This window comes from Ochotona princeps, chromosome 26 (assembly GCF_030435755.1).
Source record: "Ochotona princeps isolate mOchPri1 chromosome 26, mOchPri1.hap1, whole genome shotgun sequence".
Taxonomy (NCBI): Eukaryota; Metazoa; Chordata; class Mammalia; order Lagomorpha; family Ochotonidae; genus Ochotona; species Ochotona princeps.
Genome location: NC_080857.1, coordinates 14,029,454 through 14,046,252, shown reverse-complemented (window position 1 = coordinate 14,046,252; position 16,799 = coordinate 14,029,454). Strand labels below are relative to the sequence as shown.

At 36.6% G+C, this 16,799-nt stretch overlaps 1 protein-coding gene across 4 annotated transcripts in view; it reads right to left on the bottom strand.

Moving 5' to 3' along the window:
• The window catches only part of CEP128 (centrosomal protein 128), a 275,915-nt gene that overhangs the window by 221,390 nt on the left and 37,726 nt on the right, over window positions 1–16,799 (bottom strand). For all 4 annotated transcript variants that reach the window (XR_009244256.1, XR_009244257.1, XR_009244258.1 and 1 more), the window contains 2 exons: window positions 3,238–3,324; window positions 881–955 (listed from right to left, as the gene is read on the bottom strand). Coding sequence is in view for 1 of the 4 variants with exons in the window: in XM_058655263.1 (XP_058511246.1) it covers window positions 881–955; window positions 3,238–3,324 (162 nt within the window). In the remaining 3 variants the exon portion in view is untranslated. The remainder of the gene's footprint in view (window positions 1–880; window positions 956–3,237; window positions 3,325–16,799) is intronic.

Here is a 16,799-nt window from a genome sequence, read left to right as displayed (position 1 = left end):
AAATCAGAGCTCCAAAAAATAACCAGAATGGAAACAAATACAAACTTTCAATAAAAGGAAGTCTGAACGTTGCCAGCATTACTGCCACATGATCGCTGGCTACAGGACAAAGTCAGGAGCATTTTTAAAAGTTTAATGAAACACATGCTGCACTCTAGGCTCAGCACCAACTGTAAAAATGGAATACTGCTATGAAGCCTGACATCTGTGTCTACCTGGCATATTAGGAAGGTAAATTCTGTAATACCTCAAAACACAGCAAGGTGCAATCAATGGCTTTTATCAAATACAGTTAGCGAAGCACTTAGAAATTCATCTGCCCCATCCCAAATAAACACACACAGACACTGACCTTTAAATACCAAAAGCACTCAACTCTCATTATAGGCTGAAGGACAAAAACTGGTATGCTTCAAATTTAAGCCTTATCTGCTTAAAAAGGGCCAGGTTTTATCACGAAATTTTGAATGAAAGATAAAAACATACTCGGAATAAGTCGTAGATGCAAAGGCCTGTTTGATGCATTGCACTTCCTCCTGTCTCCTCCAGTGCCTCTTCGAATAAAATGAAGCTGCTGGGAAAATGTTATCGTATGCAACCAGTCTTACTTTCACAGCGCTCATGCTAACAGAGATAGTTATTAGGTCAGAGCCGCAATCAGCGAGCCGCACTGGCACAGCGGGGACTTCCGCTGGCGTTTCGCGCTTTCTCCGGATCTTCCTGAAAGGATTTCAGTTATGCTTACGTATGCTAACATACAATCCTAAGAAGAGACTTGCCTAGACCTACTTTCTCTTTTCCTTTCACGGAAGCATTTACTAGCGGAGCCTCAGCCTTGGCTGGAGGCAGAGGCACATTCTCGCAGCTTGCACAGGCTTACCTGTTGCAGCAGAGTCTCCCTGCTGCCTTCTGACTGAGTCAGCAGCCTTCGAGACAGCTCCAAGTCCTGTTCAAGCTGGAATTGCAACAAAGGATAAAGAAGTACGTCAGGTGGGGCAGAAAAAAGACAAAATTATTATGGACACAGTCGAGGAGGAGAAAAAGAAAAGTTTTCAGAAAATGCTGACAGCGAGTATGAAAGAATAAATGGATAAACGGAGAAGGGGAGCACTTCAAGACGTTATGGAACACAGAACTTTAATGGCAAGGTTTTTTGGGGTTTTTTGGGGGGGTACATAAAGTTAACAATTTGATAATAATGATATTACATGAATACTCAGTGACCAACATGAAGGTCATCTAGGGAGAGCCCTAATGTAGCAAAAAATGATTTTTTATGAATTTTGAAGTTTCAAATATCAAAACTTTAATCGCAAAAATGTTAATAACTGTATCAACATGTTATATATTGAGTCCATAACATAAAGTGAGCCAGATCAAGCCCTGAAGTGCTCAGATCTAGTCAATTACACTCGAATGTGATCCTGCTTGAGTATTTTTTGCCCATAGGCCTGCATTCTCTCACATCTAAATAAAGAATTTTATCTATGCCTCAAATCCCTTCCATTCTAAGTCATATTAATCTCAATTATAAAGGAATTTGTTCTTTAAAATTATAATGTATAGTGTCAAATGAACTAAATTAGAATTAAAACAGTATATTTCATCTAACTGGTAATTTGTCATATTCAAATATTCATAATTCTAAAATTTGTAATTCAAAGATTCTTAATTCATAATTCTAAAATTTTTAAATGTCCAAATTCCTAGTAAGATGTTTGAGTTTTCGCAAAACAATACTTCGTTGGACAAACAGTCATGGATGATGTGGACAGCTGGCTGACTACAAAGTGCGACTATGTCTAGTTTATTTCAAGTTGACAAATGTAATGAGGCCTAAGTTAAAAATTTACAGCTTACCTATGCTACTTATTTTCATTTTATAGCAATTTTTGTAAAATAAAAATGTATATATCCTATTTAAAATGCTTATATTTATAGCTATCCCGGTTACCATTTCACAGAAATAAATTGCTACATAGCAGTTTTTTAAATCGCGTGCATGTGTTAGGTGTGCCTGTCGAGGAGCATGACAAAGCTCTGTGGGAACGGAATCGTTCTGAAGCTGGTTGGGAATCTATATCCACCCCGCCCCCAAAAATTCAAAACCAGAAAGACAAAGCGACATATGAAGGAGTGCACACAGACGGCTGGAATCAGCATAAACTCCGTGCACTGCCCCAGGATGAGCACTCTGATCATGCATAGTGATTGCGTGCATTGCTACCGCAGAGGGGAGGCAGGGCACGTGGACACCTCCCGGGATGCTTTGCGGACAACAGCCAACTGATCTGTGACTACTTAAAAATACGTTTTTCAGCTAGTGTCACAATTATTTTTAAAATTACATATGAAGTTTTCCAGATAAATGGCCCATTACAGAGAGGTGAACATGGTATCACAGAATCCACGCAAAATATTGTCCAATCTGTTGTCCCATTTTTGTAAAGAACGAACGGGGGACAAAAATCATATTTTGGTCAAAATGATTTTAAAATCAGTAAGGCCACAAAGTATTCATAAACACTGTGTAATATTTAGCAGTTGAAATTTTGCGAAGAGTAAATGTGATAAGCTGAATAGCTTGTTACCATAAAGGTAGGATGGAAACACTACTTCATTTCACAGAGGATGGTAAAAGAAACCAAAGGAGGTCATGTGGGTAGGAAAAAAAAAAAAGCACTATGTAGGTAAAAGCTGGGGCAAATTTTTATTCCAACATACATTACTTGGGATTATCCTTAAATCGATTCATTTGTAAATTGCGAGGAATTGTGTGGTCTCTGAATTCTTTTCCAGCTATGATGTACTAAGCCCAGTGCAGAAAAAGGACACTTCAAAAGTCTTCAACACTTGATGAGAACAGACAATGCTTTTATAACAAGATTGCCTTTCTTCTATAATGAAAATTAATATATCCAATAAACCTAGGGTTCAAGCAACAGATCTTTCTGGAGCGTGCAACAAAGTCAAGTTGTTGAAATGTTCACCGCAAAGAAAGCTGAAGTTTGTCTTTTGAAAAATCAAAGTGGCCACAGGTGACAAGGCACCAAGGAACCTGTGTTAGCACACATGTTTCCAACAGCAAGCAGGTATCACCGCCATCCTGGCGAGTGCCTCCAAATCAAAACCCAAAGATCTGCCTTGTTGGACAAGTCTCACAGACAGTTTTCAAGCCACTCAACAAATATCACTTGCCCCACACTGTCCTTTGGCAGAAAACTTTCAAAATCTTACTTGATTCTTCTCATTTTCAGTTTGTCTTAGCTTAGTTTTGATTATGTCTTCATTCCCATCTGCTTTAACTTCTTGCTTCTTCAGTGCCTAAGACAGGTAGAAAAAAAATAACACATTATCCAAAAATATATATTAATCTGAAAAGTACCACTAGAATTTATTAATAAAATTACACAAAATCAGTGAGTAAGTTACAATTTGCTGATTCACTCTAGCCCTGAGAACATGTCAGTGAGGGCAACTACAAGGAGCTTTCTAACAAATCATCTTCCACATGTTTGGAATCTTGTTACATACTTGGTGAGCTTAAAGGCTAACAACCTTCCAGGGGGAAAAAAAAAGTCTGCTTCCAGCTAAATAATTGTGTTACGTGACCTGTTCAGACAACATACCAAAAAACTAGCCTGTTCGCTTCACCAATTCTAAAAAATACTGTTTGCAAGACAGGAATGTACTTCCTGCACCATTATTCCATATAAGACATTTTATCACCAAGTATATCGGTTCATCAAAAAATATGGCACATACAAGCAAAGCAAAGCATTCTTTTCTACAAACTCCTCTGTTTAATAAGGGGAAAATAAAATAGTTTAAAGAAACAAAAATTTCAAAACCTAACCACAAAAGTGTTTGTTTGGGTTTGTATCTATGTTAAAATTATACTCAGGGGGGGAAAATTATACTTGGAGCAATATTTCATAATATCTAAAAGGCATCGCATGTGTTTAAATTGTTTGATGATTTTAGCAATTAGATTTGCCAAAATGCAACTGGAAAGGCCAAACAAATGCAGGAAAGACAAACTGCTGCAAGTTTTTTTTTTCCAACAAAATCAATAGGAACATAATTTTCAGACAAATAGTAAAATACATTTAAAAACCTACTCTGATGCCAGGATATTCAATCATAATCAATTCATTAGCTTACGTATTCCACAAAAATCTCTTGAATCTGTTTACTTTGTGTCAGGCATGACATGAGAGCAGACTAAGGAGATGACATGCATACAGCCAGCCTCTGGCATGGCTTCCAGCCTCACCAGGAAAAACAATTGAGTAAGAAGACCAGGAATAATCATCAAAATGGAAAAAAAAAATCTACAATGTTTACTCTGTCCAGGCATTCTTTCATATACTAACTACATCCATCTGACCCTCATGGTAACTCTAGGAGTTACTCCTGCAGGGAATACTGGAGGGATGCGAGAGCTGGGTAACTTGTCCAGGTGAGTCAGTTAGTGACAGAGACAGCATATAAATTCACACTGCCTGCCTCTGAAGCACTAGGGAGCACAGGTTCTCCATGTTGAACCAATGTAACAATACGAGCAATGGGAAAGACTAAACAGTTTGATGCTTGTAAAGTTTAAAGGGCAATACCCGGGAAGTAACAAATGTACAGTAACAGACAGCTACTATTTGAACTACTACTGACACTGATAAAAGTAGTAAAAATAATGCCGTTCAGATAACTGTCAATGACTTCAGTGTTTGATACATTTAACTCTTTGCAGAATCTAATTTGGCAGGTCAGTATGTCTATAAAATACTTTGAGCAAAATGATTCTAGAAACCTGAAAATCACTGCTCACATGATATCTTCCAGGCTGTCTGGATCCCCTGCCATTCAATGACCCCAGTGTGTGCAAGTGTATCCGAGGAAGCGGGAAGGGAGATAGGAGGAGAGGGGAAAAAGGCTTATTCACAGGATGGTGCTTATTCTACCAATAAGTAGAACATTGACATTTTTATTCATGCCCAAATAATCTGCTCTGCTCATAGCAGACACATTCCTGAGGAACCTGGAATTGACACGACGCAGGTAGGTGGAATACGCTCAGCCAAGCTCCAGTGTGCTCGCTTCATTCTCCTGTACCACTCCACCAACCCGAAATTCTCCCTCGTTCTGTTCCCCAAAATACTGGCTGTGGGGTGGGTATATTTTGCAGCTTCTGGAGGATATTTCCACAAACCTATAAATTTCCCTTGGGTTCTGCAGAGTAGTTTTCCTCTGTGACAGTCTTCAATGTTCAATACCTCAACTCCTAACCAACCAGACTAACACTTCATCTTCCCCTACCGCTGTAAAGAACTCATCAGCTATGAGGATCCACCCCTTTAAAAGGCACTCACAGGAAATAATTATCCTCATACTGTAAGTATTAATAATTTTGCTTGATGTTAAAGGAAAATCAGTCAGATGAACTCAGCCAAATAGTGCTGTTTAGTACATGAAATTCCAGTTGATAAAAATGTAATTCTTCTGAAAGTCAAGTCTACATTTTTAATGTAGACTTACATTTAATAGTTCAAATTTACATACAGGCTGAATGAATAACAGAACCTTTAATTCTCTCACACACTAGGAATTTACAAAAATATTCTTATATCACTCCATTTCTTCCTCACGTTCTACCTTAAATATCTGATTAGTTTTAAACACTATTGCCTTTCCAAATAATATTTTCTATTTCAGTTCTACCTGCTGCTTAAAACTTTAATACTCCTTTTTTCATGTCAATTTTTTACTCCAAAGATATGCAGTTCTCAGAAAATGCAGTCAATGAAGAATTCAATTCTATTATATTTCAGTAAAAGAGCAAAAGTGCAAGGAGTATGCCAAGCAAATTACTTCACTCCCATCATATCATCCAAAAACATCATGTTTGAACACCAGCTCTGCTTTTTTTGCACAAGTGAGTAAACAGGAAACTGAGATGTAATATTCTAGTTGAGAATATTGGACCAATTTTTCTACATTATCTAGTTTAGAATGAAAGACAAAGAAGGAAAAAATCTAACTCATAAGGTCTGGTAAACATATACTGACAGACTTGAAACTTCTGGAAACACAGGTAATACTCAAAGAGAAACAGTTTATACCTGAACCAAATCAGAATTACAAGCCATGCCTTTATTGTACACTTCTAGCCACTTACTAACATTTTTAAGGATATATGCTGCCCTGGGTTTCTTTCCCACATGACTGAGATCAAGCAGCTCAGAATTCTATTACAACTGACCCACTAAAAAGAAAAAGGAAAAAAAGCATGCCAACGAATTTCTATTTCTATGTTATTTTGCCCTTTAAAGCTTTTTTTTTCTTGGAGCAGCTTAACTATATAAAGCTGTTATGCACTCTGCTCCAGGATTCAGATTGTCTTTACACTTTTAAGATCACAGCAACAACACTGAGCCTTACCAGAGTGTCCCTGAGAGCACATTTAAATCCTTAATAACAACAGTTTTTGCTGTTTTACTTACATGTGCCTATTTCCATTAAAAAGACTAGTTTACTGAGTGTGTTGTTACTCTGGAACCTTAGAGGGAGATGGTGCTACATAATACAGAAGAGGCAGCCTTCCTTTCGCATTAGGGAAGGAGGGAAAATTTAAAAATGTTTATAGATCACTCATCTAACCCGAAAAAAGTCCTGCAACTGTGATGATAGGCTTGTTTACCAAGAGGTTCTAAGAAATAATACACGCAGAGATGTAGAACAAATAAGGAATTAAAGGCCTTTTGTTTGCTTTAAATGAACCAGCAAACTTGGTTAATAATGAAGGCCCTGGAATCAAATAAAAATCACATGTTAACTCCCAAATAAGCCACTGAAATTTCCAGGGAAAAATTATGACCATAAACTATCCCGACAGATCCTAATCACCCAGTGGTGCTACAGCTGTATGCCTCTGGTCACAAGGACTTGGAGATGGACGTGATTCACTGGTAAATTTACAAGACCACAGAAAAACAAGTCCATGTTCCTATCAAACACTGGGACTATGGCATCACACTTCAAGATACAAATGATTAAGCTAGATATTTTTGCCCCATAATAATCAAGAACTTATAACACTGACCATTTAAAAATAGCAGTTCTGATTATATTCTCATTAGATCTTTCTATGGATAAAACTCAATGAACAACTATTTCAAGCCTCAGAAAGAGACTCTAGTTCAAATCAGATCACATGCGTAAGGTATCACATTATAAATTGCTTATATTTTTGTACAAGGTATTAAGTGCTTTCCAGAACATTTGTTCTATTTCAAATCAAGCAAAAATCCTGCTGTTTTAGTATGAATAAACAGTGTAACAGGAGTTTTATTGATGGAATTATCTCTAAACTTCTTTGGAAAACTAATCACAGCTCTAAAATCATGAAGATCAGTACATTTTGAAAAGGAATATATAACTATATATATATATATGCATAATATAGTGGGCTTTTATCGGTTAGATTTAGTAATACTCATTTAAATTAACAGACTTTATGTTCATCCAGTCCTGTGAATTTGCAAATTCTTTTTCCTAAGTAATGTTAAAAATTCCTCCCCCATAAAACCCAGCTACAGTCATGGAAAATGTTAGCCTTTAAATTCATACAGTTAGGGATTATATGTGCCAACAAAAACAAAAACAAAAACAATGCATTCATATTCTAAATCCCTGAGCCAATATTCAATTCAAAAACAGATAGGCAGAGTTTACTTAAATTGTTCAAGGAAATTTATTTTTCAGCCATGACCAAGGAAAGAAAATTTTATACCAAGAGCCACAACTAAAACAAAAAGAAAACCACTTTAGTAAGTCACATAGAATTCTATGATGCAAGCCCAAATGTAATCCAATGTTGATACCATTTTAATACATATGAAACTTTGGGATATCAAGGCAATGAAATTTTTAAAAATTGTTTTATTTTGTCATTTTACTTACTGGTCTCTTTTTTATTTATATATTGTTTTGAGTGTTCACAATACATTTTTTCAGATACATGGATAGTGTGTTTTTCAGATAGAAGTGGAAAGCACCAACGTAAAAAAAAAACCCAAAAAAATAAATCTATTCCTACTTTTCAAAATCCAGTCTCAGACTTGTGTAGTTCAGTAGGGTATAGCAATAGCAGTATCACTACATCAATTCTAATCCTCAATAAAATGTTCTTTAAAGATAGCCTAGACGTCTTTTTTTTCTTTTGCCTCACCTTATGATAACATGTTTATCACTTCAGGAATCCAACGCGGCTCCTAGAGGAATTATTGAGGCTATGATGGAAGAAAATTGTTACTGAGCCATTTTCCTCTATGAATGAGCAGATCTTTGGTTCCACTATGCCTGTGTTTATGGAGTGTGTGAATATTTGGGGCACCTGGTGCCAATGGAGCCAACAAGGTATTGAGTTCAGCCATGCTGAGAGCCAGCTCCCTCTACTCTGTTCCAGGGCCAGAATCTTCACACTACATGTTAACCAGAAGCCACAGGGGAGCCCTTCCAGAGCAGACACCCTAGACGCCTCAGCAGAAACTGCCACCATGACTACAAAGAGTTGAAAAGTAAATCTCAACAGGCTAGTGTCAGGATTTCATTTTTCTAATGTTACCAATTCTGCCCAATACACAGAACAAAATCTTAATTACTGCATCCAAACATTGGTATGCCAAAAACACAAGTTTTTTTTTAACTTCTTTAATTCAAAAGCAACAATATTATTTCCCCAAAAGTCCCTGTTGCTACTGGATCACATTACGCGCTTCTTTGCAATTTTTTTTTTACTTAATAAAAAATCTTGCAACCAAAGTTAAATGAGTCGGATAAATGTACTTTCCAGGATTTCGTTCAATATCACAAAGCAAATGCTCTTACTGGAGGGTCTGTTTTTATCTAAGCAGTTCCCTCTCAAAAATGAGTTGCACAGCTTTATCAGAAATCCAGAGGAATATGATACTTTGACTTCCTAAATGCAGGACCACTGAGTTAGAACTGTTAACAAACGGAACATCAGACAATTATGAAACTTTAGTTTATAAGTTCTCTAGTTTTATAGGTCTTTGAACAAAAAGCCCTGTATATACACATCTTCCATTGTTGAGAGTTAGACGATGTTACTTCGTGCCGTTGAGTTGGGTGGTTTGTTTTTTCCCTATTTTCTAATACAAATAAAACAGTACTAAGTCGATGAATAAATCTATCTGTAGCTGAGTGGTCTTTGTTTACACAACATTACTATGCACTCAGTAGTAGCCCAATAAATATTAATTGATAATGATGGGAAAGGACTTTTATAAACAGACAGCCTAGCATAAATTCACTGAAAGTGTAGACAGAAGCATTCTGCTCTTCAAGAAAAGCATAACACAGAAATTAAACAGCTCTAGGACACAGAAAACCTCAGGCTATTGTGAGGCAGCTGTTCAGTCAACAAGAACAGTGGGCATCTTCCATCATCATCATGGCATTAACAGCATTAAATGCCCATTTGCATATGTTGCAAATGGACTCACAGATTGACGCTAGCCCTACTTGTTGTAATTTACAATGACAATACTGACAAGAGTAAGCACACATAGCAAAATGAATACAAGCAAGCAATTATTTCAGGTTAAATAACACATCAAATGACCATAAAATAAGAAGCTAACTTAAACACAATTTACTGTATCATTAAGAGTATTTTTTTTATGTGGCAGGCCAGATGCTGGTTAGGACATGTGCATCCCACCTCGGAGCTCCTGACTCCAGCTCCCTGTTAACACCCTAATAAATTATTCAGTTCTGGCTCCCCAAGTGGAGACCTGTGTCGTGTCCCACTAGCAGCTGGCCTGGCCCAGCCCTGGCTATTGCACGCACTTGAGGAATGGATAGGGGACGATGGTGATATTGCTAACTTCTCTCCCTTTTCTCTTTCTCTCGCTAATAAATAACTCACCTTTTTAGAAAAGAGAATTCGTTTGCAATGCAAACCTCCTCTATTTTCAAACATAATTTTATTGATAATACTTCTACATATGCTTTAAAAATGGACAAGATAAAGAAGTGAGAGAATGTAACGGGGAAAGTAAAGACACTTCAAGAACCTAGAAAGCAAATGCAGTAGGAGTAACAAAGTGGGTGGGAGGAATAGGGATTAACTCTAATTATGATCAGAAAACGAAAAGCAAACTGGTTAACCCAGGAAAACACACTGCAAAAGACATATATATTGTCAAAGATACTTCAACGATAAGAATTCTGAAGCAAAATAAATGGCCACAAAGTGTATTACCAGTATTTTATTAATAGCTGTAATATATTCCTAATAAAATAAAAAGCCTCAGAAGACATGACATAAGTGTTAATTATATAGAAATAAGATAGTAGGAATTTCAGGACAACTTATTTCTATGCATCATCTCATAAAACTGCACCCTTCTGGGGAGTGCAAACACGGACAAGCCGGGGAGCTGCTTCCCACATGACACAGAATACATTTTTAAACATTCAATTATGTTTTATCATTATTAAATACCAGCTCCCTGAAATATACAGAAACATCTCAAAAGGTCAAAAATAAATGTATGTTATGAAAAAACAATGCATGATTTCAACTTTTTGTACCAAAATAAATGTAACTCCATCTTTCTGAGATCTTTTTGAAATACCTTCATAGTACTAAAATAAAACATTCTGTAATCTAATGAGACACTTCCTAATATCAGAAAGATAATATGGCTTGTAAAGACTATTTCTGTAGCATCAGCAAACCAGCCAGAAATTAGCGATGTGAATGGAAATTCATATCAAGCTGAGAGAGATCCTCCAAATTGCCTGTCAACTTCTCTTCTGCAGGATTTTTGTTTTTTGCTAGAAGACATTTTAGCATCACCCAAAATAAAATGCAAGAAACCAGAGTACAGGCTAAAGAAGAGAAGTAGGAGCTAAATAGAGAAATTAAGAAAAGATTAAAGAAGACGACTGCAGACTATGCTATATCTTGTTGACCTGCAGCTTTCCAGCTGTGCAAGTCCTTGTTCGAACACCTTGAAAGATAAATCCCACAGGGGTTAATCACTACTTTCCATCTCCTTTCTTTTTATCCACCTGTTGATACTAAGCGTTCTCACAGTCTCGCAGAGGGCACTTCTTACTTCCTCTTGTCAAAAAAACCAAAGTAATCAACAAGTAACAAAACACAAAAGAGAGAAGAAAGTAGTTAACATGGTATAAAATAGTAAGAAAAAAATCAATGCTGTACATCAAAACTACAGTAAGCCAACATTTAAATAACTGCTTCAGTCATTGGTTGCAAAATCCTTAACCTCCAGCAATAAAGAATGGGACAGAATCATAACCCAGAACAATTTCCTTACATGCTTTGAAAATGCAAAGTCTCAGTTAAAATGGGCCTGTTTCCTCTGCAGCCTACCCCAGAGCTTATGCCAATCAGGAATAGTGCCCTTACTGGGTTATAATGATTGTAATATCTCTATCTCCTCAAACAGTCCCACAGAGCTGAAGAGGCAACACAGCACCTTAGGTGACTTTACATCTCTATTCCTGGCACAGCACCTGGCATGGAGTATGGCCAAATTAATACCATACTATTTATACTTCTGACTGCATAGTACACAACATTCGTTCATTCGTTCAAGACTCACCCACCAGGCCCCTTCTCAATGGCAGGCAACGGGCAGCGTGATTGAGTTGGAACAACAAAAAAGCAGCAACTCCCTTCCTCTAAGGCCTGCACTTTGGTCAGGGAGACACACGGATGGCAGGCGATAACATGCATTTTACCTGTTTCAGCTAATAAGGGATTTCTGAAGGCAAATTCCGGAATATGCAAGAATGCAAACCATGCAGTTCCTTTAGAGTTGAAAGCTTTTGACTCTAGAGCCAGAAAGAATAGTGTCTAAGACTAAGAGGTTTCCAACTTGTCCGTGGAAAAGCAAGAAGGCCAGAGTAGTTGGCCAAAAAGTAATTTACAGTAAGAAGAATCTGGGGACCAGTCACAAGGCATTGTACCTAATGACTATAGATTTTGCTTTGACTGGCATAAAAGAACCACTCGAGAATGTTGAAGAAAGACATGACATTATCAGATCTGTGAAGGACAGGTTAGAAGAAAATAAGGACATAGAAAGAAGAGGTCTCTTCATTTGTTGAATCGCTTGCCAAATGCCTACAGCATGCAGGACTGGGTCAAGCTAAAATCTTGCACTCACTCGAGGCCTCCCTCCTGAGTGACTCACACCGGAGCAGCAGAGACCCAACCACTTCAGGAAGCACACAGTGCCTCTCACAGTGCACGTTAGCAGGAAGCTGGAATTGGGAGCAAACCCAGTTGGTCCAGGCACTCAGAAATGGGGCGTGCAGGCTCCCAAGGAACACCTAACATCTACATCGGATCCCCAACCCTAAGCTTTCTAAAATACAAAACTAAATCATTTTGTTAATCAGATGATAATCAGTCTGCTTAAGAATAAATGTGAGCTACTTGTTTGGAAGAACCACACAAAAGGGCAAGATTAAGCACCTTTCAAACAAGTTGACAGGTATGAAAGGGGAAAGAAGAGGAAACTGGAGCTCCAAAATCCCCAAGTTAGTTCAGGCTTTGTGGCTTGAATCTCAACATTCAGGGTACTAGATAGAAATATAAATTAACCAGAATTGCAATGAATCCTAAAATAACTACAAAAATTATTTGCTACCAAATAAATTGAAAAATAAATAGAAGATCAGTAAAAGAAAAAATAAACAGCAATTGCACACAAAGAGAAACTGACTATAATTGGGGTGAAGGGACAATGGTGTGCAAAAGATAGTGGTTATGCAACAGAAAAGACATGGAAATTCAGATCCTATAAAGACAGGCATGAATAAAGTAATCTTGGTACATTTACTTCATGGAATACTACACAGCCACTAACAAGAGTGAAAGTCTACCATTTGCAACAAACGGGTCACAACCGGAGACTATTATACTCAGTGACATAAGTCAGCTTCCAAAGGACAAAAACTCTGATACACAGCAACATTCAGGCAAAATACATAAAAATAGCATATATATATATTCATCTACAGAACAATATAATGGAGATTAGTATACCAGAAAATAAAGATACGTTGCAGTATGTATCTCTACTCCTGAAAAACAGGAGGACTCCCAATGAAACTGCTAATATCCCTTGATTCTAGGATACTAGATTTTCTACCACTGTCTATACCCACACTTACATAGCAGAGTGTTGGATTTGTCACTGTTGCTAAAGGATATGAGAGGAAATACTGGCAGTGCAGGGGCAAGATTGGGGTGAGAGGAGGAAGGAGGGAAATCCTTATACCCACAAAACTATGACATGGAAAATCACAAAAATACATAATAAAAATAATAAAATAAAAATTGTAATAAGGGTAGTGGTTATTATAAAGAAAGTGATAATTAGGAGAAGGTTACAGAGACCAAAATTTAGAGAAAAAGCAGCTTCGGCACACTTACATACAAGCATGAATAGTAGGAAAAAGTATGAGAACAAATGATTCCAGTAAAATAAAATGAACTCTAATATTAAATTATAGTTTCCATTTTTTTTTGTGTGTGTGTGTGTGTGACATTTCTTCCATAGAAAGTGTGAGGGAGGGAAGACAAAGGAAGATTGAGAGAAAGGAAGGAAAGAAAAACAGAAGGGACTATTAAAAAATAAAGCTACCAAATAAACACAGAAATGAGTGTTTTGATTTCAAATACAGCAAATGTTTTAATATACAATACTCAGTGTGTCATATTTTTCAGTAGTATGAAGCAATATAATTTTAAGCCTAAATTTACAAACAGCTAGAATAATTAGATATTTTTCAGCTGCAACACCTGTACCAAGTATGTTTTCAGGAAGTTCTCAGAGCTGAGAGTATATATTTTGTAAAGAATCATTTCTCAAAGTTTTGACAACTTTAATAAAGAAGGCCTACCAGTTTGCCATTGATAGTTCAACACTGACGACTAGTGGTCAAAATATATAACACAATTAAGTAGCAAGTACTTCAACCAAATTTGAAATATTTAATGCAAACTTAGTAGAAAATTAAAAAAAAAGAAAAGATGTTATCCTCAAACATCTAGAAAAACACAAAGGAAAAAACTATACCTTCAAAATCCTTTTAAATGTCTTTTCAGCTCATTAAAATATATAGGAAAACAAAAATCAGCATTGACTGTTGACCTGTAAGGAACCAACTCCATCAAGTGTCATTCACATAGCTCAGTATTTCAAAGGAAACTTATTTGTAGATTAAGGTTTCAGGGCAACTCCTATTCCAGACCTTTGTTGAGCACCAAAAATCTGAAATCCAACTGTTTTTACTCTTTAGTGTAATTTGAAAAACAGTGGCCTACTATTAAAAAGTATTTTAATAGAATACATCTCTGTTTAACTTTTTTTCTGTTTAATTTTTAATGAATTCTTTATGCATGTTTATTGTATTTTGGCTACATCGTCCAAGACAACTACATGTTAAATGTCAGGGAAGTTAAGATTGGTTAACCTTCACTGAGAGCAGTAGGATAAAAACATGTAAAAATCTTAGGTAGAAAGCTAAAATTCTATATGTGGCATACTATTCATTTATTTGTAACAATACGCATGCTGTCAGCCAGTGTTCACTGAGCAGTAGGCGCCGACAGCGTCCAGGGCACTGATGTACTTATTCCAGAAACACAGACAAACAGGAGAATCCTTCCAGTGGAGTTCACATTCTTGTGGAAGACAACGAAATCAGAAAAAAAATCATACTGCGTTATGTGTTATTTTTTTAATAATTACTATGATGTGAAAGTGAACAGGAAATAAGGTGGCAGGAAAGTTCTCTTTAAAGAAAGCAGCAACTAAAACTGAAATATTGGGATAAATTATGCTGAATAGGAAAAAAAGAGTTCAAGTTAGACCCTGAGAAAAGACCTCTGTGACCAGAACACAGATTTTTTGGGACAATTTGTAAATATGTAAGCATGAATGTGCCTAAAAACTCAGTGAAATAGAACCAAAAACTAAATTTATTTAGGTGTAAAAATAAGCAAATTCTTTACATGAGAGGGGTCTTTAAGCATTTCATAAAAAAAAACATGCATTCTAAAAAAATGCATAAATTCCAAAACATTGTATCAGAACTCACTTATCTGTTTGAAGCATAATACTATGTTTAAAAGTTTAGAATAACCAATTAAATACTGCAAACGTAATCTAAAACTTGAAAGCAGAGTTAAAAAAAAAGAGTAAATCGCTCATTTCAACCCAACAAAGAAGAAACAGGAAAACAACGCAGAGGTGGGGTTAGAAAAAGAGAAACCAGATGATGAAAACACCCCCAAATTCATCAGTTATCAGACGAGATCGGGCGCGTTCAGGGTGGTATGGCCGTAGACCATCAGTTATCATAGTGAATAGAAACTGATTCACCCAGGCACTCAAACATATTAACAGGTGAGGTCTTCTACGGTTAGCCATGTTCACAAGAAATACAGAAAAAACTAAAGGGGAGAATTCAAATGAAGATTAAAATTTAGATACCACGCAATCAATAACCCCCAAAATAACTGACAATGAAGCAATTAGATTATATATCCAAGAAACCACCAATACAAAGTAGATAAGGCAAAATTAAAATTGTAGAGAGAAACTTAGATTAAAACTTAATTACATTAACACTTGAATTAAAATCTCTTACAGGGAGATTTTAGACTGATATTTAACATATCCAGCATAGCCTTCCCTCAATTAATGGCCAGTGATTTACTCCATAAATGGGAGTAAGAAGCTGAGAGCATCAGTAGGTCACTACAGAGCAGCTGACTTGAACCAACACACTTCGCCTCCCTGTGAGATGACGTGACACCCAGGTAAGTGACATCCTGCCATTTTTAATGGATTTCCTAATCTCTCAACAGCTTTAAGAGTCATGATTTTCACTTTGCAGAGTCAAAAGAGCCTAGTGATTAAAACTCAAAATCCACTTTCTCACCTACTGATTCAGTATCTCACTACAGCAAGAGAAAAAAATCACTATTATCATACAGCACAGGAATTTTCAAACTACTTTTCAAATTAAAAAAAAAAAAAATCAAGCTGTTTCTCTCAAAAATCATGACCATTCCAGAGGAGTCTACGCTGTCTCACCTGGCTACAGGAAAGGGAACCAGCCTAAATTAAGTCTTCTAAAATTATTTAGGTCAATGTTGAAAGTGACAAAATTTGAAATTAACCATTGCTTATCACTGGTTATCTTCTTTGTAGTCAGAGAGGGGATTTCAAATCGCAGCACGAGCTTTTAGCCAAACTGACAACCACAATGCAAATATTCAGGCTCTGGTTGCTCAAGAATCAGGGTGGGAAGCAAACTTCCTTTTTCTTCTCTTTTTTGTGCATTCCACAAGCAGTAAAGAAAATAAGTACGGAAAATTTCTCTAATTTTTTTTTGCAAAAAGAACAATCATCTCTTCAGTACTATTCTTATGCTTACCAGATGCAATTTGCTTTGAGAACAAATATATAAAAATCAAGGTTAAGAGAAAAAAGAGGGCTCGGCAGCGTGGCCTAGTGGCTAAGGTCCTCGCCTTGATCCCATATGGCCACTGGTTCTAATCCCGGCAGCTCCACTTCCTCTCTAGCTCTCCTCCTCTCAGTATATCTGACTTTGTAATAAAAATAAAATAAATCTTTAAAAAAAAAAAAAGAGAAAAAAGAAACCCCCGAGCTGTGTCTAATTATTCAACAATGTATCCTCTTTAAAGTAATTACCTGCAGAGT